This window comes from Ambystoma mexicanum, chromosome 6q (assembly GCF_040938575.1).
Source record: "Ambystoma mexicanum isolate Mex_15411 chromosome 6q, UKY_AmexF1_1, whole genome shotgun sequence".
Classification (NCBI taxonomy): domain Eukaryota; kingdom Metazoa; phylum Chordata; class Amphibia; order Caudata; family Ambystomatidae; genus Ambystoma; species Ambystoma mexicanum.
Window position 1 is genome coordinate 1418773631 of NC_090937.1, and position 24487 is coordinate 1418798117.

The window sequence follows — 24487 nt, forward strand, 5'->3', positions numbered from 1 at the left end:
GATGCCAGAGGCAATAAACAAAGAACACATGATTATATAGAAAGGCCCTCCACAGCGGAGCATAGATAGAAACAGACGGTGCTGTTTCCTATCCTTTAGCAAACAAACACATTTCCTTCACTGTACTGCCGAAAAGGTTGACTTGGTTTTAGAAATTTGCTGATTTTCTCATCACCTAGGAGTGTTCTCCTATACCCTGCCACCTGTACTCCGCAATCCCCCAGCTCCTGTGCTAGCCTCCAATACTGGTTGACAGAGTACTGTATAAAGTGAGGGATTGTACCAGAAAACGCTCGCTGGGAAAGTCATCAATCTGCATGGGCACAATTATTTTGCAGTGTATACATGATGTTTTGCAACATACCCCACCCCTACACCCCTATAGTATTATACAAGTGCTCAGTGAAGTTATTTCGGTATAGCAGAGTTACTGTATAATGTATTAAGGTCTATGCCCAATGGAACTCTGAACACTTGGAAAGGATGCAAATTGAAAAGCGTTCTACTATCTGTATCTATCCTCCTCTATCCAATTCTACAAGCCTTCTCGTAATCTACGCTGTGGCTCTTCACCCTCCCTGTGCTTCCTCTCACTTCTGCTCTCTTCTTGCTCAACTTTCATGGAATTCTCTTCCCTCGGACATCCGAGAAACTGTCCTCACAGATTTGTTCTAAACTAAACAAAAAGCCTACCTTCTCGCCTCCGAGCTACCCTTTTAATCCTACCTCTCATCTGTCTGCTAGCTAACATTATACACTCTCCTCTAACCTGCCTGTCTCTCACATCCTCTGCCTGCACTCTAGCACTTCACCCATTAGGGCCACATCCCGAGCACAGCTGGTTGATCCACCTACCTGCACTTACAAATGTCAAATTTTGGTTGTCTGTTTGTTTGTTTTTATTATTTATAATGCGCGAGTGTACCCGAGGGTATCAGGGTGCAGCATATAAGAGATTTCAAAGCTTGGTTACAGTACACAGAGAAATTACATGATACAAAAATAGGAACATAACGTTATATACAAATCAGCATTCATATTATAGGACGGTAATATACAAGTGAGCAGGAAGGCACACGTGGTTACAATGTGTGCGGGTAGCGGTAGGCATTTCATTATCTTAGTGTGACCCTATTTTCAGCCCGGAGACTACCTTGGATCGGAAGTTCTGATAGGGTAGGTCTGCTCTAAAGTTAGGAGGCAGCGAGTTCCAAAGCTTGGCAGCTCTTACCGGGAAACTGTTACCCCTATGGTGGGGGTAACAGTACCCCCTATGTCCTTAATCTATGTATGTCCACTTATGTATTGTCCCCAGTAACTGTTCCATTCTCTCCCCTCCACAACCTGGTCAGAATTTCCCTAAACCTCACCCCATTGTGCGAAGCTCAGTGCTTCTGGTCAAATCTGATTTCTTATTTATTGCGCATTCCTTTGCTAAAAAGAGCACTGTTCTTCCTGTATAAAAATATAAATAAAATAAATAGAATATCCATCGCCCTAATATTATAGAGGAGTAATGTCAGGCATAGTCCTCTTGGCACATTCTCTGTTTTTCTCTCTTTCTAGGGCAATCTGTTCCACCATGTACAAGTTTCTCCTATCTTATTTTCTTGGGCTTTAGTCCTATAAGATTGTAAATTCCATTATTGATTCTTATTCACGTCGTGAGGTTACATTGTTTGGATTTCTTTACTTTGGCTGGGACAAGTATGATCAATCCCATCACGATTATTATTCACTCTTCTTGGTTCAAGTATCACAGTCTCTTTACTTTGGGTGGGACGAGTATGATCAGTTGCATAACGATTATTACTTCTCCGGGTCTCCTGTTCTACCCATTACCTGGAACTTCTAGATGCAACGTCACCTGGGCTTCTTGTGGCTCGGGACTGATCCTCTGTTCTGTCAGGTTTCTCTCTCTTTACTCCTTTACGGCTTTCTTTCTTATGATGTTGTTGGGATGTCCCGCTCTGTTCCATGGTTTTGCCTGCCGGATGGTTTTGGCATTAGTTGGGGGACTATATAAAGCACAAGGGACTGTTTTGGGTTTGTCAGCTGTGAGCTGCCCAATACGATAATCACACTTGGAGAACGCACAGCTTCTTTACTGGGGTGAACTTGGGAAAGGCACAAATCTCTGGCTTGGCTTTCAAGCTCGTGTTAATGCACTGTGTTGTGCTAAAAGTCACATGTTAGCCCACTCTGGGCTGGACACGTGTCTGCTGCTCTTCGGATGAAAGAACTAGAATTATTTAATAGGTTTTCTCCGTCAGGCCGGTGCAGATGTATGTAAAAACAGGGAAGAGAAGGTTCTTCAGTGGGTTCCTCTCTTAGACTCTGTTTGTATTGTTGGATCCTTAGAATTAATTTCCAAGAAAGATCCTAATCAGAAGACAACATGACTCTGTGCAGTATATGTTGAGCACTAGATGAAGTTAATCTTTAAGCTGACCAGTTTCTGTGGTGCAAGATTGCTATGCCACATTCCTCAGGTCTATATAGAGGGCATCAAATTCTATGCCTTCTTGGTTTCAATGGCAGCATTGTCTGCATTGTTTGGAATCCTCTACCTGTAGGGGTGACCGGAAGGGCGGGGGAAGAGAAAAGGGAACAGGGGAGAGATTCCCATTTTAACAACCTCTAATGTGGTCATTGACTAAAACACTGCATTCTAGTTATTAAAAAGGAAGGGGAGACTTACCCTTTCCATGTGAGTGGTTGTTCAGTGCACGGGGGGGGTGAGGCGGCCTGGGACCTAGGGGCCAAATGCAATATTCAATAGGGCTGCAAGTGCATGATTACAACAACCAAAGAAAGCACTAGTGTGTGCCATCTATAAATTCAAAACCTTTATTGCTATTTAATCACTGTGGAGCCGGTCATGTAAATGCATGCCAGCTCATCCTGCGAATTTCCCTCGCGGACGGGATCCGATCATGTGGTCCCGTCCGCACACTCGTTCGTGTGCCGAGCGCGTGTCTCACACCCCCGCGAGCGGCACTACGCATGTTAGAAGTGCGGGCAGAGGCTTACCTCCTGCTTGTGTCCGTGGAGTCTGATGGGCCGCGTGCAAGGAGTTCTCGATGCTGCGGCTCGCCAGACCCCACTGTTTATTGTTGCCATGGCGCTCAGCGTCACGTGGTCGATTTCTAAGATGTCCGTACCAAATGGGACTAGCAGCGGCCATTTTAGAGTCAGGCCAACTGCTTCATTGGAACTATAATCATTATTACAGAAGACTGATTACATAAGTCCGTGTGGTCATAATATACCAATGACTCTTGGTACAGCCCTGCAGTATTGCAAGGTGGCCTGTTCTCCATCATATCGTCTAGGCAGATGCAGGTGAGAAAATCTATTAAATAATTCTAGTTCGTTCATCCGAAGAGCAGCAGACACGTGTCCAGCCCAGAGTGGGCTAACATGTGCCTTTTAGCACGACACAGTACATTAACACAAGCTTGAAAGCCAAGCCAGAGATTTGTGCCTTTCCCAAGTTCACCCCAGTAAAGAAGTTGTGCGTTCTCTAAGTGTGATTATTAGTTAGGGGGCTCTTGGTCCACCACAAGTCTTTTGTGGTCACGTCACCACCTTGGGTGTCTCTCTCTAGTTGTTCTTGGACACCCCACGTACATCTGCTTCTTTGGCTTTCATCCAAATGGGAGGCTGAACATCTATCTCGGCTTTACGTTCCCTTTTGGACCCAGGACGTTGCGCATCCAGCCCCCTTCCCCTTTCCCTTTCTCCCCCTCTCGTATCCAGGTGAGACGACTCGCATCTGATTTCTCTCTCTCCCAAGTAAGACACTGTACGTCTGCTTCTTGTCTTGTAACCGTCAACAGCCCCATTTTGTAATTTGCAGGCTTTTTCATTTGACAGTCTCCTCCCTTGTTTGTTGTGATGTATGCTTGGGACTGCCCCGGCGTACGTCCGGATCTTTGCCCTTCCTTGGCTTCCTATTCTCAGTGGAAGGGGATATTCATTTAAAGAGATATTTATGCTTTCTGAATGACAATAGCAGATGTTTTTTTTTTTTAAACAATTTTTATTATATCAAAAACAAACAACATTACAACCTTGTAGGACGTTCATAATACGTAGCACATATCATATTACACAGAGGCATTTACTGTCCTCCTCCGTCCCCCCCGTAAACTTGAGCCGTCACATCTGTGCCATCTACATGAGCATCTTCGGGAATCTCAGTACTCGTCGACTCACCCGAGTCTTCTGTTTCCTGATTGTCCTGGTGAGGGTTCACCATTGAGGTCACCAGTTGTCTCCAGGCTATCAGGGGGCCTACTTCCTCCTCCCCTCCCCTGGTGACAGCTTCAAACCATACCACAGTTTCTGCTTCTGCCCATCTCGAGGTCCGCCCACCAAATCTCCACCCTAGGCCTGTGGGCCGCCTTCCAACTCATTGCGATTCTGCGCTTGGCCAGCACGTAGGCCAGATCTTTTATTTTACTGATATGTTTTGAAGTACGTGGCCTGGGAAAGCTCCCAAGCATGCATGCCCAAGCAGACCTCGCATCAAGCTCCACTCCCCCGCCAGCCATTCTGGTCCTTACTTCTTCCCAGAATCTCTGTATTTCAGGGCAGGCTCAGAACATGTGCAACAACCCTGCCTCCTCCTCCCCGCACCTGGGGCATTTCTGCATAGCCGAGCCTCCAAACCTGGCTATTCTTCCGGGGTCAAATAGGCTCTATGGGTTACATACAGCTGAATCTGCTGGAGCCTCGCATTCCGGGACACCTTCTTGTGGTACTTTTGGGCTCTATCCCACTGTCCTTCTGTCATAGGTTCTCCCACCTCCTCCTCCCAGGCATTCATCAGTTGGGGCAGCTCCTTCCCTGCCTTCGTACTCAGGAGCTCATATATCCTTGATATTTCGTGCCCCCCCTCAGAGACGTCATACATCATTTCCAAAGTGGCATCAGGTTCTTCCGTTAACACCGTCTCAGGCCACCTCTCCCTCACCCGTTTAATAAGCCTGGTGAAAGTAATGTATTGGCCTCCATGCACCCCTGTCTCCTCTTGCAACCTCTGAAATTCCTTTGCCTCCCCGTCCTGCCATATATCTCCGAGGGTAGCTATGCCCACCGGTTCCCAGTATCTGCGGACCCCTTTGAGCAGTTGGGAGTCTGCCCCACATAGCGCCACCAGCGGGACCTGCCGTGAGAGCGGGTCTGGGTCGCCCACTGTTCTCCATGCTCTGCGCCACATCTCCCAGCCCAGCATCAACAATCTCCCCATCTCCGCCACTTTAGTTTTATGCAGCCACACTATCTCGTTTAGGAAGTAAGGGGCAGAGTCACCTCGTAAAAGCCTGGCTTCCGCAGAGCCCTCCGCAGACAGCCACCTGGCCACATATAACAGCTGTCCCGCTAAGTAGTACAATTCGAAATTCGGTAGATTTATGCCCCCCTTATCACTTGTATTTTGCAGTTTCCACAGGGCAACCCTATTCCTGGAGTTGCCCCATAGGAAGCCCCTACGCATGCTGTGAAGTTTCACAAAAAAGTGTCTGGGAACAAGGAGCGGGACTTTCACAAAAAAATGCAAAAGTCTGGGCAAAACCACCATTTTGAGCAGGGCTGCTCTTCCTACCATGCCCAGGGGTAGTCGAGACCAGAACACCATGCTATTCTTAATGCCCTCGACTGCCTTCCCTGTATTGTGTTTGTGCTCCACCTCCATCCTATGGTAAATGTTTATGCCCAGATACCGGAATGTCACGGGCTGCCAGGGTATCTGCAGGATTGGTAATCTCTCCAGTGGGGTGTTCCTATATCTACCCAAGGGGAACAAACTGGACTTCCCGGGGTTCACCGATATGCCCGAAAGGGTGGCATAACGGTTCATCACCTCCAACACATACTGCAGGTTCTCCTCAGGGTAGCGCAGATAGAGGAGCATATCGTCTGCGTACAATGATATCAGGTGTGTGCCGCCTGTCGTTCGGATCCCCACCTCCCCGTATTGGTGCAGCAGGCATATTGCCAGCGGCTCTAATGCCAAAATGTATAACATGGTCGACCAAGGACATCCCTGTCTGGTCCACCTGCTGAGCTGCCATTTATCAGAGATTATGTTTCCCGTTTTAACTCTCGCAATCGAGGTGCTATATAACATCTGGACCCATCTGGTATATCCTGGCCCCATCCCGTATCCCTTCAGGGCCGCTTTCAACCACGGCCACCGCACTGAATCGAATGCTTTGACCGCGTCCAATGACACGATGGCCAGCTCACCTGGGTCTCCCTCGGCCTGATCAATAATATGGTGCAGCCTCCTATGGTTATCTGTAATGTTTCTACCGGGGACATAGCCTGTCTGGTCTGAGTGTATCAGCTTACCAATTACCCTCTTTAACCTATTGGCCAGCACTGCCGTGAGTATTTTACTGTCTTGATTGAGCATAGACAGGGGCCTATAAGACCCGCAGTCCCCTTCTGGCTTGCCTGGTTTCAGGAGCGGGATGATTACTGCTTCGCGGAGAGACGCGCCGGCAGTTCCCCTTGTTCATAGGCCTCATTAAACATGGCAAGTAGCGGCTGAAGTAGCTTCTGCTTATATGTTTTATAAAACTCACTGGGTAACCCATCCGACACAGGCGCTTTACATGTGGGCAGGTGTTGGATCACCATCTCCAATTCGTCTAAGGTGATGGGGGCGTCTAGCGCCGCACGTTCCAAATCATCCAAGGTGGGCAGCCCTATGTCCTCTATTGTTTCCTGTATTTCTTGGCTCATCTCTCCTCCTGTATCCTCGTATAGTCGTCTATAATACTTGAGGAACTCCCTGTTTACTTCTTCCTGGGTATTATAGATTTGGCCTTCCGCATCTTTGACCTCTGATCATCGGACGGGGGGTCTCATTTTTGTATAACCAGGCTAGTAATCTACCCGGCTTGTCTCCCCCTGCATGTAGCCTCTCTGTATATTTCCTGTAATTTAGTCTGCATAATCTGTCCCAGAGTTTACTACAGGTAATCTGTAAATCCCTAATCCTGGCGGCGTCCCCACTGGTGGTCCCCCCACTTTGTATCAAGCCCTCTAGCTCCCTCTCTGTTTCTTTCAGTTCCTGTTCAATACCGCCCTGGAGCCCCTTGGATTTGGATATAGCCACCCCGCGCACCACCACCTTAAATGCTTCCCATACTGTTCCCTCGGAGCGTACACTATCGGTGTTACTTTCGAAATATTCCTCAATGGCCTCCCTCAAGTCCTCTCAAAATCCCGAATCCTGTAAGGCCTCAGTTCTGAGCCTCCATGTCGGGACCCGCGCTCTGGGGGGTTGATGTTGCCATTCAACGACCAAAGGTGAATGGTCGGACAGCACCCGGGCCTTGTATTCCGCGCCCACCATTTCTCCCATAATCCCGGCATTCGCAAACACATAATCCAGCCTCGTGTAAAGGTCCCGAGGTGCTGCGTAGTGCGAATAATGCCTGTCCGCTGGGTGCAATCGTCTCCACACATCCTCTAGGCCAAGGTCTTTCAACAGTGTCAACAGCGCCTTGGCTGCCGGCGCCGGCTTTTCCAGTTTGTCATCTGACCTGTCTTCCCTGGGATTCAGGGTGCAATTAAAGTCCCCTCCCCACACCATTGCGCCTCCCACCATGGGGCTAATTTTGCTGTATAGGGATCTGAAGTATGCCGCTGTGTCATGGTTCGGGGCGTACAAATTTATAATGTTTGCCTCTCTATTTTCCAGGAGTCCCGCCACCACCACCATCCTGCCCTCTGGGTCTATCGTCGAGCTGAGCAGCTGAAATGGCACGTGTGGTGCCACCCATGTAATCACCCCTCTTGCATATGCAGAGTATGTGGCTCCTATGACATTGCCTCTCCATTTTTTCTTAACCACCTCCAGCTTCTCTTTAGTGAGGTGGGTCTCCTGTAGCAGAGCTATGTCAATCTGCATCCTCCTCAGGTACATCATCACCTTATTACGTTTTAGGTAACTATTGAGGCCCCGCACATTCCAGGTAACAATTCTGAGATTACCCGATGCCATTGGCATGATGCATGCAATACAGATCCCACTTCCGTCTCAGTGCCCCTAGGCTCGTTCCCCAGTTCAAACCCCCCCCCCCCATTCAAACTTCCTAAAACTACAAACGCTCCCAACTTCCATTTCCCCCTCACCCCCCGCTCCTCTTTCCTCAACTACAACCAACCACCGCACACAACCCATTCCCTCCCCCCTCCCCGCCCTGCCCCAAAAAAATGCCCAGCTCCATCCCTGGATCTCAAGCTCCTCCTGCGTTTGGACCTACCCTTAAACCCGAGGCCAAGACCCCAGCAGGGTGTCACCACACTACAGTGTGGTGACCCAACTAACTTCTAAAGTTACTTCTAAACGTGTAAAGACTAGCGCTGCAAGGCTCCATAGTGAAGCAACAGTCACAGTGCTCATGTTTCATTTCCTATCCAGTCTAGTTCTACTGGCCAATGGGCCGCATCAATGACTATAATCAAGTCCCATAGTCCCAAGCCGCACCTTCGTCAGGTGCCCCCACTGTGCATTACTTATCTTCTCCTCTCGTCTGGATGTCCGACTCCTGGGGGCAGCATTGCATATCGAGCCATTCCATGGCCTCCTCCGGAGTTTCAAAAAATAAAGTTCTGTTTTTGTGAAAGACTTTCAATTTTGCCGGGTAAAGCAACATGTACTTATGGCCGGCTTCTCTCAATCTCCTCTTGACGGCCCCAAAGTTCATTCGACTCCGCTGCACCATCAAAGTATAGTCCGGGTAGGCCGTTATGTATGCCGACCCTCTTTTAATTGTACCACCTTTGCGGAAGTGCTCCAGTATCCTTTCTCGATCCCGGTAGTTGAGGATCTTGGCGATCACTGGCCTAGGTGGGTTAGCCATGGCGGCTTCCTCATTAAGGCCCTATGCACCCTTTCCACCGCGAACCCCTGAGACAGGACCGCTCCAGGAATCTCCTGCAACAACATGGTTTCGATAAACTCTGTGGGGTTGTGGCCTTCTGCTCCCTCCGGCAAGCTCACAATGCGGATCTTATTTCTCCGGGCCTGTCCTTCAGCTTCCTCCACCCTGTTTTCCAATTTACCCACCCGCTGCAACAGGGCGTGTAGGTCCGACTTGTGTGAGGCACAGTCTGCTGTGTTCGGGCTCGCCTCTTTCTCGAGGTTCTCGGTGTGCTCCGCCAGTGACCTTACATCCTGCCGGAGAAGATTCACCTCTTCCTGCACTTCTCCGACTTTGCGGTCCAGCACTGTTTTTAGTTCAGTCACAGCCGATTCAAGTTTGGCCTCCCATGCCAGCTTCAAGTCTGCAATTGCAGCCACAACCTCTTGGTTCGTGCTCACGGCGGCCATGCTGCTCGCAGGGGGCCTGTCCTTGCTCCTGGCACCTTCCAGGCCGGGCGGCGTCCTGGCGTATTCGTCCAGCGTAGGCTGCTTCCCTTTGAGTCTTAGAGGTTTGTTGGACATGGCGTTTCAGCTATGTGTAGTAGGTCAGCCCCACCACTCGTGGTCTGCAGTTCCAGCGGGGCGACCCGTTGCAGTCTCCCGTGTTTAAGGCAGCCTCCTCAGAAGCGTTCCAAGCCTAGCCCTTATTTGCCGCAATGGATTGTGCTCTCCCACGTAATCCGATGAGTCCTCCACGGGGATGCCCTATGACTCTTGTCCGGGTCACGGCAAGTGACTACTGTCACTGAAGGCCCCAGTTTCGGTTATCGGGCCCCACCCACGGGTCTTGCCGCCTCTAGCCGCATCCTGGGTCCACCAGTCACGAGGCTTGCTGACCAGCCAGCACGCTACTCTTTGCTCCAAGCGGGGAGACGCACACTGTCGTCGCCGCCACCCAGTCTTGGGGACACCGACACCGCTGCGGCTCATCCAGCCTCCCCCTCAGCCAATCCTAGGCGGCTCACAGTGGCCTGTCGATCTGCCCCCTCCCTTCTTCACTGCTGCTGGGCAGTGCCAGGATACCAGAGGTAGTCATGCGCTCTACCAAGTCGTTTGCGCCCCTGGAAGTGCCATTGTTGTGTTTGGAAATGTCATGGCACGATGTTATGTGCCATCAGGTTTCCATTCAAAGCATTTTATTCACACTACCTATAATAGTGTTCCAGCCCGGGCAATCCGCTTCTCATCTGGGGGTCACCGCCGAGTATCAGCATCAGCTGTCTGAGGCACCGGTGCTGCAGCTCATTTAACTTTCTTGCCCTGATGCAACCAAGCCTCCTCGTTGCTTCCAGCGCTGTCAGTAGCGCGACCATCCAGCGCGCTCGGGTCTCAGCTGGCAGTTATGTTACTCCGCTGCCTTCCTCGCGATCCCTATTTGCATACACTACCAGGATCACAGCTACCGTTCTGTGGCCTCCGAACATGGGCGTTGCTGTCTATTGTTATTTCTTTGGGCTGCATGCCCATCTGAAACATTGTATCTTCCGGGCCCTTCGCCAGCTCCGCAATTCTAATTTTGCTCTGTGGCAGCCTCCACCACCATCCGGCCCACGTAAGCGGGTGCTGTCGCCGTGCGAGCCTCCGCTGCCGTATGTCAGAGGAACTCCTGCACATATGCCGGGCTCCCCACGCAGCAATTTCTTTCGCGCTGCGGGCATTCGAGTCATTCCACGCCCGCACGTTATCTCAGGGGGCTCTGCTCTTTGTGGTGCGCGATTTTGCCTCCAGTCCGCCGCAGCCGTCTCACCATCCCGCGGCCAGCTGATTCCTTTGTCCTTATTCTCGGTCGCCCATTTTGCCTCCTCCTTCTATCCGGCTCTCGCTATCTTATTCCATAAATCCCTCCGTCACGGCTCCACTCTTATGCTTGCAAACTTCAGCAGGCATGGCCGCCCCGTTCATAAGTGTGCATCTGGAATTTAGACGATCGTAGGCATTTATTAATGCACTTATTCAGCAGGATCGTTGCAGGATCACAGGAGCTCCTCCAGCACACGTCTTCCTACATGGCCCTCTTGGCCACGCCCCCCGACAATAGCAGATGTTAGTTTCCTCTTCATACTTGTTTCCACAGTAAATGTTCTCTGGGGGACTGTTGAAAAGGCTTTTAGGGAGTTCCTCATTGAACGGGACTCCTTGTCCCCAACTGGGGGGGTCTCTCCCGGTGAGGTGCTGTGTATTGCGGAGCAGGCTCACCTCTGTAACCTCACATGGGGGCTTCCGCTTGGGAAGAAGGTACCGAACTCCTGTGATTAGTCACACCAGTCTGGAAGGTTTGTAGAGAGCACCATTGTGTCCAGTGTGCAGGGTACCAGTGTCTCAGTTGTCCATCCAGCTGTTCATCCCAAATAGGCCCTTGGGACGGTTGGGGAGAAGAGTCTTCCTCTTCCTAGGAACTCTTGCCTTCACCTCTTAGGCAGGGGGCTTTGGAGTAGAATGTTCTCCCAATAAGGTTCCAGTGAATCTTTCTTCAAAAATGTTCCAAAGATGAATCAGCAAAGTCGAACACCCTCCCCATCCGCTGCCAAAATGCTACAGCGGATTGATCCAGAGTAAACCTGCTGTTAAAGGTGACAACAAGGCTTCAGTAACTATTGTTCTTTGCCTGCTGATGACATACCCAAGCCTTATCTGCAGGAAGTGGGGAGTAGGAGACTGGAAGTTTGTGAGCCCTACATACTCCAAGATAGTGAGACCTCTCTGTGGACTGAACCTCTGCTGTGCATTAAATTAACTCTGCACCCGTTTTCTGTCTGTTTACTTCAAAAGGAATACTGTAATCAGCACCCTGATGCAAAATTCCTGTTCCATGGAGGAAAGTGTTGACCATCTTCTAAGGGATCAAAATCAAGCTTCCTGGGCTGGACCGAACTTTGTTTTTGTTGATATAACAAGCCAACACATTGCTAATACAGACCAGGCCATGCCATGAATGAGTCGCAGCTCACTAGGCTCACAATGATAGGAGATTCAGTGCTTGAGGCTGTATCATTTTGTTCTCTCAATATCCATCATGTCATAACCAGACCTTGCTTATATTTAGATGTTCATTGATCACTCGGTAGCAGAGGTACACAATTATGATTATTTTGAACCAGAGGTACAGACGGTTAAAAAGCCACCTTCGCCAGTTAGAACTTTGTGTTCCAGCAGTTGTGTTCAGGAATACATATGCGACCTGCAAATTTAATCAGTAGCGCAGCCGAGTCTGTGATATATGCAAACTGCACTATTTGGGAGGTTCTTTTTTAAAATGTACATTTTCCATATCTTGCTCCATACTTTGGTCTTGCATTGTCAATAAGAAAGCATTCAATGATACACATCAAGCATCTCATCCTATACCCTGGGCACACCTGTCTCCATCGGATGGCCTCTGTACAAATGTGAAGAATTATGTACCTTTATTTGAGCAGCTAAAGCTTTTCCAGAATATTGAACATAGTTGGTAGTTTTTGTATTTGAGGGGAATTACAATCACTATAATCTCTTTGAATTCTTTAAGAAGATGTTATGTAAAATTGCCTTTGCTTGTGTAATTATTGAAATGTGATGGTGTAGAAATCAGGACAGTAGCCGATGTGGAGTTTTGTAGACCTTTATTACACACTGGTTAAATGTAATGTCTTAACCACGGTAGTTGGACTCCAGGTTGACCCCACAGTTACTTCACTGTGAGTAAAAGGCACCAGGAGTTCCTCTTCTCTTGTAGTGTCTCCTACTTTCCCGGACCCGGATAGGCCCACCAGTTGCTCTCACTCTCCTCTCCTTCTCCCTGCAAAAAGCAACCAAAATGCCATTAGGCCAGTCCCTTTTATACCTGGTGCTTGGAGGGAAAAAGGGCCAATCAGGGACAACTGCCCTCCCCCCCCTTTCCGATTGGTGGGGACTCTAGGCACCCACCCTCTATGAATAGAGCTGCCTCCTCCTCTCCTCCTACTCCCTTACTCTGGCTGCCTGGTTCCGGCTCCCCCTCCCCTTTGTCAGCCACGCCCTCTCCTTCGGCCCCGCCCCCCCCCACATGGCGTCTCCCCTGAGGCATGCCTCCCGGAGGCCCGTCCTGCTCGAGGCCCCAGGTTGCTGTTAGGGGTCTGCCCTGCTTGAGGTAAGGAGGGGGCTCTGCTCTGTTCCCCCTGTCGTGCTCCTGCCCAGCTGTCTGGCGCACCTCCGACGCCGAGCGGTCGGCACGAGCCGGGCTCTCCAATTCCCGAGCCTCGCTGCCGCTCGCCGCCGGAGGCCGCCGAGGCATGCCGTGTTCGCGGGTCTCCCAGCCGCAGCGCCAGTGGACCAGGTCCTCGTGGGCACACGCGGCGCTGCGGCTGTGGGCAGCCGCGGCGCCGCGGCCGCCACGCCGGCACTGTCGCGGGCCGCCGACAAGGCTCTCCCTTCGACAAGGACGCCTCCCCGGCGGCCGCCCCCAGCGTCACACATGCCCGCGGCATAGCGGGCTCCTCTGGCCGTGCGTCCCGCTCTCCGTCCACCCTCACATCCTCACATACCCCCACCACGGATCCAGGCCGGTCGGGCCGGATCGAACTCCTGGATAAGTAATCCGCCACCAGCTGAAAGCTGGCAGGTCTATGTAAGGTAACGAAGTCGAAGGGCTGGAGGGACAGGAACCATCGCAGAACTCGTTGGTTGGAGTCCTTGTGTCTCGCCAACCACTGCAGTGGTGCATGGTCGGTATACAACGTAAACTTCCTCCCCAGTAGGTAGTATCGCAAAGAGTCCACCGCCCATTTAATGGCGAGACATTCCTTTTCAATAGTGGAATATGCTAACTCATGCGGAAGGAGCTTCCGACTCACAAAACAGATCGGTCGTAGGAACCCGTCTACCTCCTGCGTCAGGACCGCCCCCAACCCCATGCCAGAGGCATCCGTCTGCAGAGAAGAAGTGCTTCCGGAAGTCCGGGCATACCAACACCGGGTGGGACGATATACTGCGCTTCAGCCCTTCGACGGCCAGTATGGCTGCGTGATTGGTTGACAGGTCCGGGGAACCCCCGATTTTCAACGCCTCGGTCAGTGGCGCAGCCAGGGAAGAAAAACCAGGAATAAAGCGCCTATAGTACCCTATAAACCCCAAGAAGGCCCTGATTTGTTTTCTGTTAGTTGGTACTGGGATCCCCTGAATAGCCTCGATTTTGGACACCTGTGGCCGAATCACGCCGCCACCGACTATATGTCCGAGGTACTTGGTTTCCTGGGTCCCTAGTACCGATTTCGCTGGGTTGATGTGGAGTCCGGCCTGGGTCAGGGTGCCGACCACCTCGCGTAGATGGGTTAGGTGGTCATTCCATGATGCGCTGTATATCACGATGTCGTCCAGGTAGGCTGCAGCGTACTGGTCGTGGGACTGTAGGAGGACGTCCATCAGCCTCTGAAAGGTGGCCGGAGCCCCATGCAACCCGAATGGTAGTACTTTATACTGAAAGAGCCCCTGGGGTGTAGCAAATGCGTTTTTTTCTTTGTCGGCTTCCCGTAGGGGGATCTGCCAGTATCCCTTGGTGAGGTCCAAGGTACTGAGGTACCGGGCAGCACCCAGCCTTTCCAGTAGTTCATCCATCCTGGCCATGGGATAGGCTTCGTAGTGGGATATCATGTTGAGTTGCCTAAAGTCCATACAAAATCGTACAGCCCCGTCTGGCTTGGGTACGAGTACGATCGGAGAACACCACGCACTGGTTGATGGTTCAAAAATATCCAACCTAATCATTTCTTCGATCTCCTTCTTAATGATCAACCTTCGGGCCTCTGGGATCCTGTAGGGTCTCAGCCGGACTGTCTGTCCGTTTAGGGTTTCGATACGATGCTCCATTAGGCCGGTCCTTCCAGGTAAATGGGAGAAGGTGTTGCGGTGTGGTTTGAGGGTCTCCAGGATCTCGTTCTTCATGTGTTCAGTGAGTGTTTCACCCCACTGTACCGCATCCAATTGGCCGGTTGCGTGGAACACCCCCGTATCCTGGGTGGCTAGAATATCGACCGGGGCAGGCTCGGTCCATTTCTTCAGCAGGTTTATGTGGTAGACCTTATGTGATGGGCTTCGGTCAGGTTGGTGTATCCGGTAATTCACTGGCCCCACCACGTCCTTCACTACATAAGGACCTCTCCACCGAGCCAACATTTTGTTCGTACTGGTGGGTAGTAACACCAGTACCTTATCCCCTGTTTCTAGTTTTCTTAGGCGACAGCCCTTGTTGTATGTCTTCTCCTGCCGGTCTTGGGCTATACTTAGATGGGATTCTGCTAGTCCCCTCAAAGTAGACAGATGGTTCTTAAGGTCCTCAGCATACTCGGTGAGAGACGCTTCCTTAGTGTTTTCCCAGTCCTCCTTAACTAGATCTAGGATTGTTCTGGGCGGTCTTCCAAACAGCAGCTCGAATGGGGAGAATCCTGTCGAGGACTGGGGGGTGTCCCTTAATACCATCAGGATCAGGGGTAGGACTCTGTCCCAGTCCTTCCCCTCCGGGCCTGTTACCCTCTTCATCATTTTCTTTATCGTTTGGTTGTACCTCTCCACCAACCCATCCGTTTGGGGGTGGTAGACTGAGGTACGCAGCCGTCTGATCTGTAGTCTTTCACAGACTTGTCGCATAACCGCCGACATGAAGTTTGTACCCTGATCAGTGAGGATTTCGGTGGGTAGGCCTAGCCGTGCGAAGTAGGGGATGAGTTGGTCACATATTTGGTTAGCCGATGTCCCCTTTAGGGGAAAGGCCTCGGGGTACCGGGTGGCATAATCCACAATGACCAGCAGGTATCGATATCCACGGCTGACTGGCTCGAGCGGGCCTACCAGATCTATACCTATCCTTTGAAAGGGTATGGTGATCAAGGGCATCCGCTGAAGAGGCGCCTTGGCTGGCTTTTCCCCACTCGTCAACTGGCAGATTTTGCATTCCTTACAGAATTTCGCCACCTCCACATAGACCCCTGGCCAGTAGAAACATTTTAGAATGTTTTGCTGTGTCTTTAGGGAGGCCATGTGGCCGCCACACGGGTGATTATGTGCCAACTGGAGGACAATGCCCCTGTGTGTTTTGGGCAGGAGTAGTTGTTCCCTTACGTGCTCCTCCCATCTCTTGGTAGACCCGATAGAGCAGGCCCTGTCTAGATGTAAAACCAGCTCCCTTGGTCAAGTCTGGGTCCCCATTTGTGATGGCCCTTTCGCGGGCCAATGTTAAGGTAGGGTCCGTCAAGGTTTCTCCCCGGATGGAATCCTCATGGTCCTCCGGGTTCCAGGCTATCCGTTGGGTGGCATACATGGATGCGCATTGAGCAAGGCGAGCTTCCCTTCTTTTCCTGGCGGGTTTCTCTCGTCCCTGGGTGTTCGGGGGGATGGGCTCCCTGGCAAAGGGTGCTTCTTCCCACCATCCCTGGTCTAGGGCTTTGATAGTCTGGTGGAAGTGGGGCAGATCGGTCCCAATCACCACTGGGGCGGGTAAGGAGGGGAGGACGGCAGCTCTCATCTCTGCAATGTTAGGGCCCACCTCTACTGTTATGGATTTCATGGGGTAGGTTCTCACATCCCCATGTATACATCGAATTGGGATACTAACATTGGTGAGGTAAGGAGAATCACTTACGGTTGGTAGTACCGCCGTCTGCCTACTTCCACTGTCGAGTAGGGCCCTGGCTTGGTTCCCGTCTACCCGGACGTCCATCTCGTAGAGACCTTGGCATCGTGGTCCTTGCTCGGTCCGCATGAATCCGATCTCCATCGGCTCGGTGCCTCTCTTCCGGGGACAAAACCGGGCTATATGGCCCCACTCGCCACAGTCATAACATTGCGGTTGCCGGTACCCCGTGGACAACGGGGTGGACCGTGGGTCGGGTCCGCTCCTCTTCTCCTCGGATCCAGAAGGGCGTCCTTCCATTGCTCTCCATTTGGGAGGCCCTACTCGCAGGCTCTTGGTTGTGAGGGGTACCAATGGTGGTATCGGGTTGCGAATGGGAGATCCGACTCCAAAAGGTTTACCCGCTCCCCCTGCCTTTTGGTAGGCCGACGCGATGTCCACAGCCTCAGATAAGGTGGGCCTGTGATGTTGTCGGACCCATCTTTGCATCGGAGGCGGTAGGGCCTCAATGAATTGCTCGAGGGTGACCTTTTCTAAGACTTCTGGGAGGCCTGTTCCCGGTACTTGTAACCACTTCTCGGTGAGGTCCTTAACCCGGTAGAAGAGTTGTCGTGGGTTCTCCCCTGGTCTAAGTTTAGTGTCGCGCAGCCTCATTCTGTAGGCCTCGTCATCAAGTCCCAACCGGTCCAATACAGCCTTTTTGATTTCAGCGTAAGGCATGGTTCCGTTTGGGTTAACGGCCTGGTAGACACCTTGCATGATGCCAGACAAAAGGGGAGCAACATACTGGCCCCAGCGGTCCACCGGCCACTGAGCGTTTCGGGCGATCCTCTCGAATGTGGTAAAAAAGAAAGCCGGGTCTTCGCCTTCCTTGAACTTCTGCAACACTGCGGAAGGGACCATGGGCTGGTTTCGGGTGCCGGTGACAGCATCCGTCAGGTGTTTTATCGTCTCTTGATGTTGGTCCTGAGAGGTGGACTGCAGGTTACCCTGCAATTGTATTGCCTGCTGAAAGGCTTGGCGATCAGCGGCCGCCTGCTGGGCCTGAAGTTGGAAGAGCTGCTGTAACTGTTGTTGCCCCTCGGATAGTGTCTGTATTATTTTCTCCATTGCGTTCTCTTGATCCTGCCGACTACGCCACTTGTAGAAATCAGGACAGTAGCCGATGTGGAGTTTTGTAGACCTTTATTACACACTGGTTAAATGTAATGTGTTAACCACAGTAGTTGGACTCCAGGTTGACCCCACAGTTACTTCACTGTGAGTAAAAGGCACCAGGAGTTCCTCTTCTCTTGTAGTGTCTCCTACTTTCCCGGACCCGGATAGGCCCACCAGTTGCTCTCACTCTCCTCTCCTTCTCCCTGCAAAAAGCAACCAAAATGCCATTAGGCCAGTCCCTTTTATACCTGGTGCTTGGAGGGAAAAAGGGCCAATCAGGGACAACTGCCCTCCCCCCCTTTCCGATTGGTGGGGACTCTAGGCACCCACCCTCTATGAATAGAGCTGTCTCCTCCTCTCCTCCTCCTCCCTTACTCTGGCTGCCTGGTTCCGGCTCCCACTCCCCTTTGTCAGCCACGCCCTCTCCTTCGGCCCCGCCCCCCCACATGGCGTCTCCCCTGAGGCATGCCTCCCGGAGGCCCGTCCTGCTCGAGGCCCCAGGTTGCTGTTAGGGGTCTGCCCTGCTTGAGGTAAGGAGGGGGCTCTGCTCTGTTCCCCCTGTCGTGCTCCTGCCCAGCTGTCTGGCGCACCTCCGACACCGAGCGGTCGGCACGAGCCGGGCTCTCCAATTCCCGAGCCTCGCCGCCGGAGGCCGCCGAGGCATGCCGCGTTCGCGGGTCTCCCAGCCGCAGCGCCAGTGGACCAGGTCCTCGTGGGCACACGCGGCGCTGCGGCTGTGGGCACCCGCGGCGCCGCGGCCGCCACGCCGGCACTGTCGCGGGCCGCCGACAAGGCTCTCCCTTCAACAGGGACGCCTCCCCGGCAGCCGCCCCCAGCGTCACACACGCCCGCGGCATAGCGGGCTCCTCTGGCCGTGCGTCCCGCTCTCCGTCCACCCTCACATCCTCACAGATGGGTACAAACTTGTTGATTAGATATCAAGAGGGTTTTCGGCAGGTCTGTATGCTTTTACTTTGGTAGATGTTGACATAAATGGAGATTTTATTATTTTTAAATTGAAAATCAAAGCTTATCTTTACTGTATGGCAGGGGGCTGGGCTTGGCAGGCTTGACAAAATCTTGGTATATTGTCAGGAATAGAAATTGGTAACGTTCTCATGGCTGATCCTTATGTTTAAAACAACTCTTACAGTATTGTCTTTTGGCGGGAGCAGTTTGACTATTTATTTTATTTTTGCATTTGTTAAGGGCACTTAACCCAGAGGCGCCAAGACGCTGATTACATCAAGTAGGACACATATGAAAAGGAGCAGGTACAGATAGCGTAGTTGACATCATACAAGAGGCATGTTCAACGAGAAGAGTAGAGTCTTAAGTTGTTTCCAGAACACCCAATAGGATTGTTCAGTTCTCGATGTCAAAGGTAAGGCATTCCAGGTCTTGGAGGCTATGAGCAGGAAGCTGGAGCCCCCTGCTCTCTTGCACCTGAAGCGACAGATGGTAAGTTGGTGAGAATACGAGGAACGTGCGGGTCTGGATGATTGGACTTTGGAAAGTTTTTACAAGAGGTACTTTGGCGCCGAGTTGGAGAGGCATTTATGGGTAATTGCAAAAGTTTTGAAAATGATGTAACCAATATGCTCTTCTTCTTGCTGCAAAGATGTGTCACGCTTTGGGATGTTCAGTGCGGCTCTAAGGGCATTGCTTTGAATGATTTGTTGTTCGTTAATGTTGTGTGAGTAAGTACCTGCAAATAGGGCATTGCAATAACCCAATCTATAGCTAATAAGTGCTCTAGCAATGGTGATGCAGTTGTCGGGGGTAAGAAAGGGTCTGCATGCTTTGATTAGTTTGCCTCTTCTGCGGCACACACATCCAATCGCATTCACCTACCTGGATAAGGACAATGTGGCATTGAGGAATGCGCCCAGTGTCTTGACATTGCTGGACACTTGGATGATGTTGCCCTTTATAGTGAAAGATTTGTAGGATTGATCGAGCTTGCTCTGTGATGCTTGGGAACCCACCAAAGTTACTGTCTTATTATCATTAAGGCACGGAAGGTGGGAAGCCATCCATGCCTGTATGGTGTGGTAGACTGCATGCAGCTTGTTGGTATCGGTAGTGTAGTCAGCAGTGAGGGGTAAGAGGATCTGCGTGTTGTCCGCATAATTGCTGTAGGAGATTCCTTTGTCATCTAGGCCATCAAATAGGGGTTTAGTGAATATGTTGTATAGGGTCGGGCAGCCACAAGGCGGTACTGCCGCATTAGCTGAATATTATATTTACTATCAAGTATGATTTTTGCTATATTGTTCAGTCAGTCCGCTCTTTATGTATGAAGGAGGCTAGGTTTCTGTTCCATTTTCTTGGATTTGAATTATGTGGTATGATTTTTGCCATGGTGGTTGTCCTTCGCTTGGGCAACGAGAGATTAACATTTTTCAGAAGTGTGTTTGTGTACTCTTGGCCTTAGAATTGCAAGAAATATTTAAGGCAATATTGAATGGAAACCAGCATTCTCTTTAGCCTCTTCTCTTCTAATGTGTGTAGCTGTAACGCTATCCCTTTCTGTTTTAAGAGTGCTGCTCCTGTTTGATATAAGGCATGGGTCGGGTTGGTATGCCTATGAATAACTGAACATGTTGAACAATTTTCCCTTTTACTGAAACATACTGACAGATGTGTGCTGGGACACAAACTATTGTATTAGTGGAATAAAGCAGCAGTGCAGTTATATTAAACTTTAGAAACGCTAGGCAGCACATAAAAATGAAAGGACCGACAGAGAAGGGGTGAAGGAAACCGACCTGGAGCAAGCAGTTCGCTGAAACTGAAAAGGGTCAGACTGAAACAACGCAGAGGATCCTTTTAGGTCATTGTATCCATTGCACATTATGGGTTTGCTTCACAGGTAAATGGGTCTACATTGGAACTCCCGTCTCATGGATTTTTCATTCCTTGACTGTGTTTTAATATAACTACAAGTGCATATATGAAATGTCACAGGAATCTGCAAAATTGATGGTGTACATTTACAGTTTTGGCAAGGTAATTTGATGTATCCGATAGAGAGCCAATGTCCCAGTACTTGTGCATCATGAAACCACTGATCGCTCAGCAACAAATCACAGGGTTATTCAGTTCAATAGGTTGTGAGGTATGTAGATAAGAGGCTATGAAATGAATGTACTGAGATGAAACACGATTTGCTTACTGATTGTCACAAGTGAGGTGTAAGTTCGTCATTAAATATCCTCTTGATATAAATTTAGCAGAGGCAGTTAACCTATTCCTTCAGTGGCATGGTCCTTGAACACTGGTTCTAGCCCTACAGATAAGTGGTGTATCGGCTACCTTTACTCCCTAAAAATAGGCACATGCTCCCAAAAAATAAAAATAGGAAGGAAAAATACTCCCAACAAAAAATAGGAAATCAGACACACAGGACCGTGTGCCTCTGCTTTCACTTATACAGTTATATGGATATGTTTGGACCAATGTTGCACGTAGTAACCACTGCAGGAAAGAAACTACTGTTGTAGCCTGATCGGAAGAAGTAAACATGCATCATTTTAAAATGTGTTTGAATAACTAGGTGCAAAGAAATAATTATTACAAAACTATATCTGTGTTCCTGTTAAAACATATTTTTACTTGCTTATAAAATTCTCTCATTGGGAATTGAACTTACATTTTGAATCCCTAAAACATTATTTTACTACTAACTTTAAAAAATAGGGAGTAAAATACTCCCACTTTCAAATCTTATCTGGAGCACTGACTGGGTCATGCAAGAAGTCTTCTTTTGCCGAGATTTGGACTAACATGATGATTACATTTTCGTAAAAGGAAATTGGATAAATAGTCCATATTGGGGAAAAGTATATGCTAGTGTCAGTGGTTTTCAACAATGAAAATGTAGACTATGTGGGCTTGGAGGCCCTTCTGCACACCAGTGTAATTGCTGTAAGTGCAATAAACTGATTTATTAGCATTGTTCAGTTCATCAGGTCTCAAAGATGTACAGTTAAGCATAGGGTTTGATTAAAATGTATGGGAAGAATAAATGCAAGTAGTAAAAGTTTGTTAGTGCCAATATAGCTGTTACTTTCACTCGAAATGGTTTACCACCCGTCTTTTATCTACAAAAGCCTGTTTCATCCATATTCCCTTCCAGAGGAGGCGGGAGAATGATCTTTCCAGCTGCCTCAGACAGACATGAGTGCCCTATGGATGGAAGGGATTTGCGGTGCAGTGAGTCTTCATCAGGGCATCCGCCTCTTGCTTTGACAATCAATTCCAGGTATGATTTTGTTAATGTCTGTTAACCAATCCAGTCCTTTTGTTAAATCATCTTACAATTGCTTTATAACATGTGGCTGCCTTGTGATGCCGTGTTTTCCTTTTTTGGACAATGCGGACAGAGTTTGTTGATGAGGAGCTGGCAGCATAACATTTGCTAGACTTTGGCTGCTCTAAGAAACATCAAGGAAACTTTCTTATATTCTTTTTCTGGGTTTGACTCTTAACACTGCATTAGAAGGCAAATCTGAGCTGCATTTTACACCTAATTAAGAAGGAGCACCTAATATAGGTGCTGGTTTTTACCAAAATCTTCAACGCTTTCTTGGTGAAAACACTTTTCCAGCCAGCTGGAAGGAATCAACAATAATACCGATATTTAAAAAAGTTCAAAAATTAGACCCAAGTAGCTACCGGACAATATCTTTGATCGATGCCACAGCAAAATGGCTGGGCAGGGCGATCTATTCCTGTATGACAAATGGGCAAATGGCAAAAGAAAATTGCATATTGTCTGAGGAGCAATATGGTTTCAGAGCAGGGGTGGGAACCGTAGAACAAGTTGTAAACCTTAGCATGCTCCTAGACGAGTACACTAAAGTTTACAGTTGTCCAGTTTACCTGGGGTTTATGGCCCACAGCCAAGCGTTTGATAAGGTAAACCGTGAAAAGCTGTGGTATCTGTTACATTCTATGGGCTTTCCAGTGCCCATTCTAAAAACACTTATCTCTTTATACACCGGATTGAAAGCAGTGGTAAGGTTGGACAATGTAGGAAAACTATCCCCTTCGTTTGTGGGGTCAGGCAAGGGGGTATCGTACCAAAAGGTCACCCTCATTTGTGCGCCCCCGCAGTCACTGCGACTTTGGAGGCGCACAAAATGAGGACGACATTTACTGCACCCAAGCAGAGCGGTGGTTGCGAGGGTTGCAGTGGTGTCCCCCGCTTACCATTTTGGAAAAGCACCCTGCAACGTCCGTTCTAACCCACGTTAGTGGGAAGAGCTGTCACTGCAGGAATCGCACAGTGCGGGCGGCACACGCAGATGTGTGCCGCCCTAAAGGTAAGTGGGGTGGGGGGATGGGAGAGGTGATGCAGGCTGGGGGAAGCGGGCACATTGATCGATATGATCACTGTGCCGCGCGGTAACTGGCATCAGCATTTTCAGCCGTCGCAGTTACGGGCGCTGCTGTGATCACATAGATCCGGCAAGGGTGTGCCCTTGCCCCCCTACTGTTCAACCTATATGGCTGCAATTTGGCAAATGACCTAAATAAAGTCACAAATGACACACCGAGAGTTGGGGGGAGAAACATTAGCGTCTTATTTATGCCGACAATGTCGTTAACTCTTGTCCATATATGGCTATTAGAGATCTGTCAATAAATATAACGAAATCTAAAGTAATGTATGTCGGCATGCAGATTGAAAAACTACCATTCCCCCCCATTTTAGCATCGGGACAAAATCTTGGTTGGGTGGAAACATGTACATATTTAAGTGTGACCTTTTAACAGGAAGGCTTATTGGTCAGACCACATTATTGAGGCCACACACAAATCTTCTCAGGCCTGTGGGCCACTACATAGATTTGGTTTTGAGATGGGCGGTTTCAAACAGCATTAGACATTTATTGTGCTACGCCAGTTGCATCGTGTATTTATGGTGCGGAAGTGTGGTGCTCTTCGTGTGTGCTCTTCGCAATTGATACATGTCAAAGAAAATAGTTTGGTGCATTCTGGGGGCGACCAGGAGCTCCTCAATCTATTTGCTCCATCAAGTATTATGCCTGAATTACATATTGGATCACATAACTCTAAAACCTGTTGTTTTGGCTGAGAACATGAGCACAAACCGAGACTCGCCGAACACATGTAATTTTACAAGAATTGATGTCCTTGGAAATCTGTAGAAAGATTACTGAACTGGATGAATAAACTGGTAAAAATATTTTATAGCCTTGGCTTGCCGAGTGTCTACGCTGTCCCAGTAAATGTATCCAGAGCTGATATAAATTTAGTAAAGGAAAAATACATGGAGTACCGAAGGGCGCAGCGTACCCTTATTGAGATGAAAAATCGGTCGGTCTCCAGTTATATTCATTACGGCTGTAGTTGACTTAATGCTGATTATATGCACTGGTTTTATTCATTTATTATCTTTATTTGTGTTGGTTTAAACAAACCTTTACAGAGTTGATTAATGTACAAAAAGATAAAAGGACACTTGCATACTTATTAAACATTCAAAATATAAGACAAATAAACCAGTCAAAACAATTACATCATCCCAGCAATAATACCAATACTAAAACATGCTTTTACAAATTCTAAAATACTTATATACAACAGAATTACAAGATGCTTCACAGTTATCACAGAAACACCAGAAATATTCATAAAACAGTCCTTGTATGATTCTACACAAAATAAAATTAAAACCCTTAAAACTGCTAAATTCATGGGGACAGATTGACTATGCAGAATAGGCCACCACCATCGCTCCAAAGAGACCCTATTAGAATTAGGCACAAACT

General features: G+C 49.4%; 1 protein-coding gene across 1 annotated transcript in view; it reads left to right on the plus strand.

The window, feature by feature from the left end:
* Positions 1 to 24487, plus strand: part of MXD4 (MAX dimerization protein 4) — a 336017-nt gene that overhangs the window by 42220 nt on the left and 269310 nt on the right. The window contains exon 3 of the mRNA XM_069632124.1: positions 21826 to 21951. Coding sequence (XP_069488225.1) covers positions 21826 to 21951 — 126 coding nt within the window. The remainder of the gene's footprint in view (positions 1 to 21825; positions 21952 to 24487) is intronic.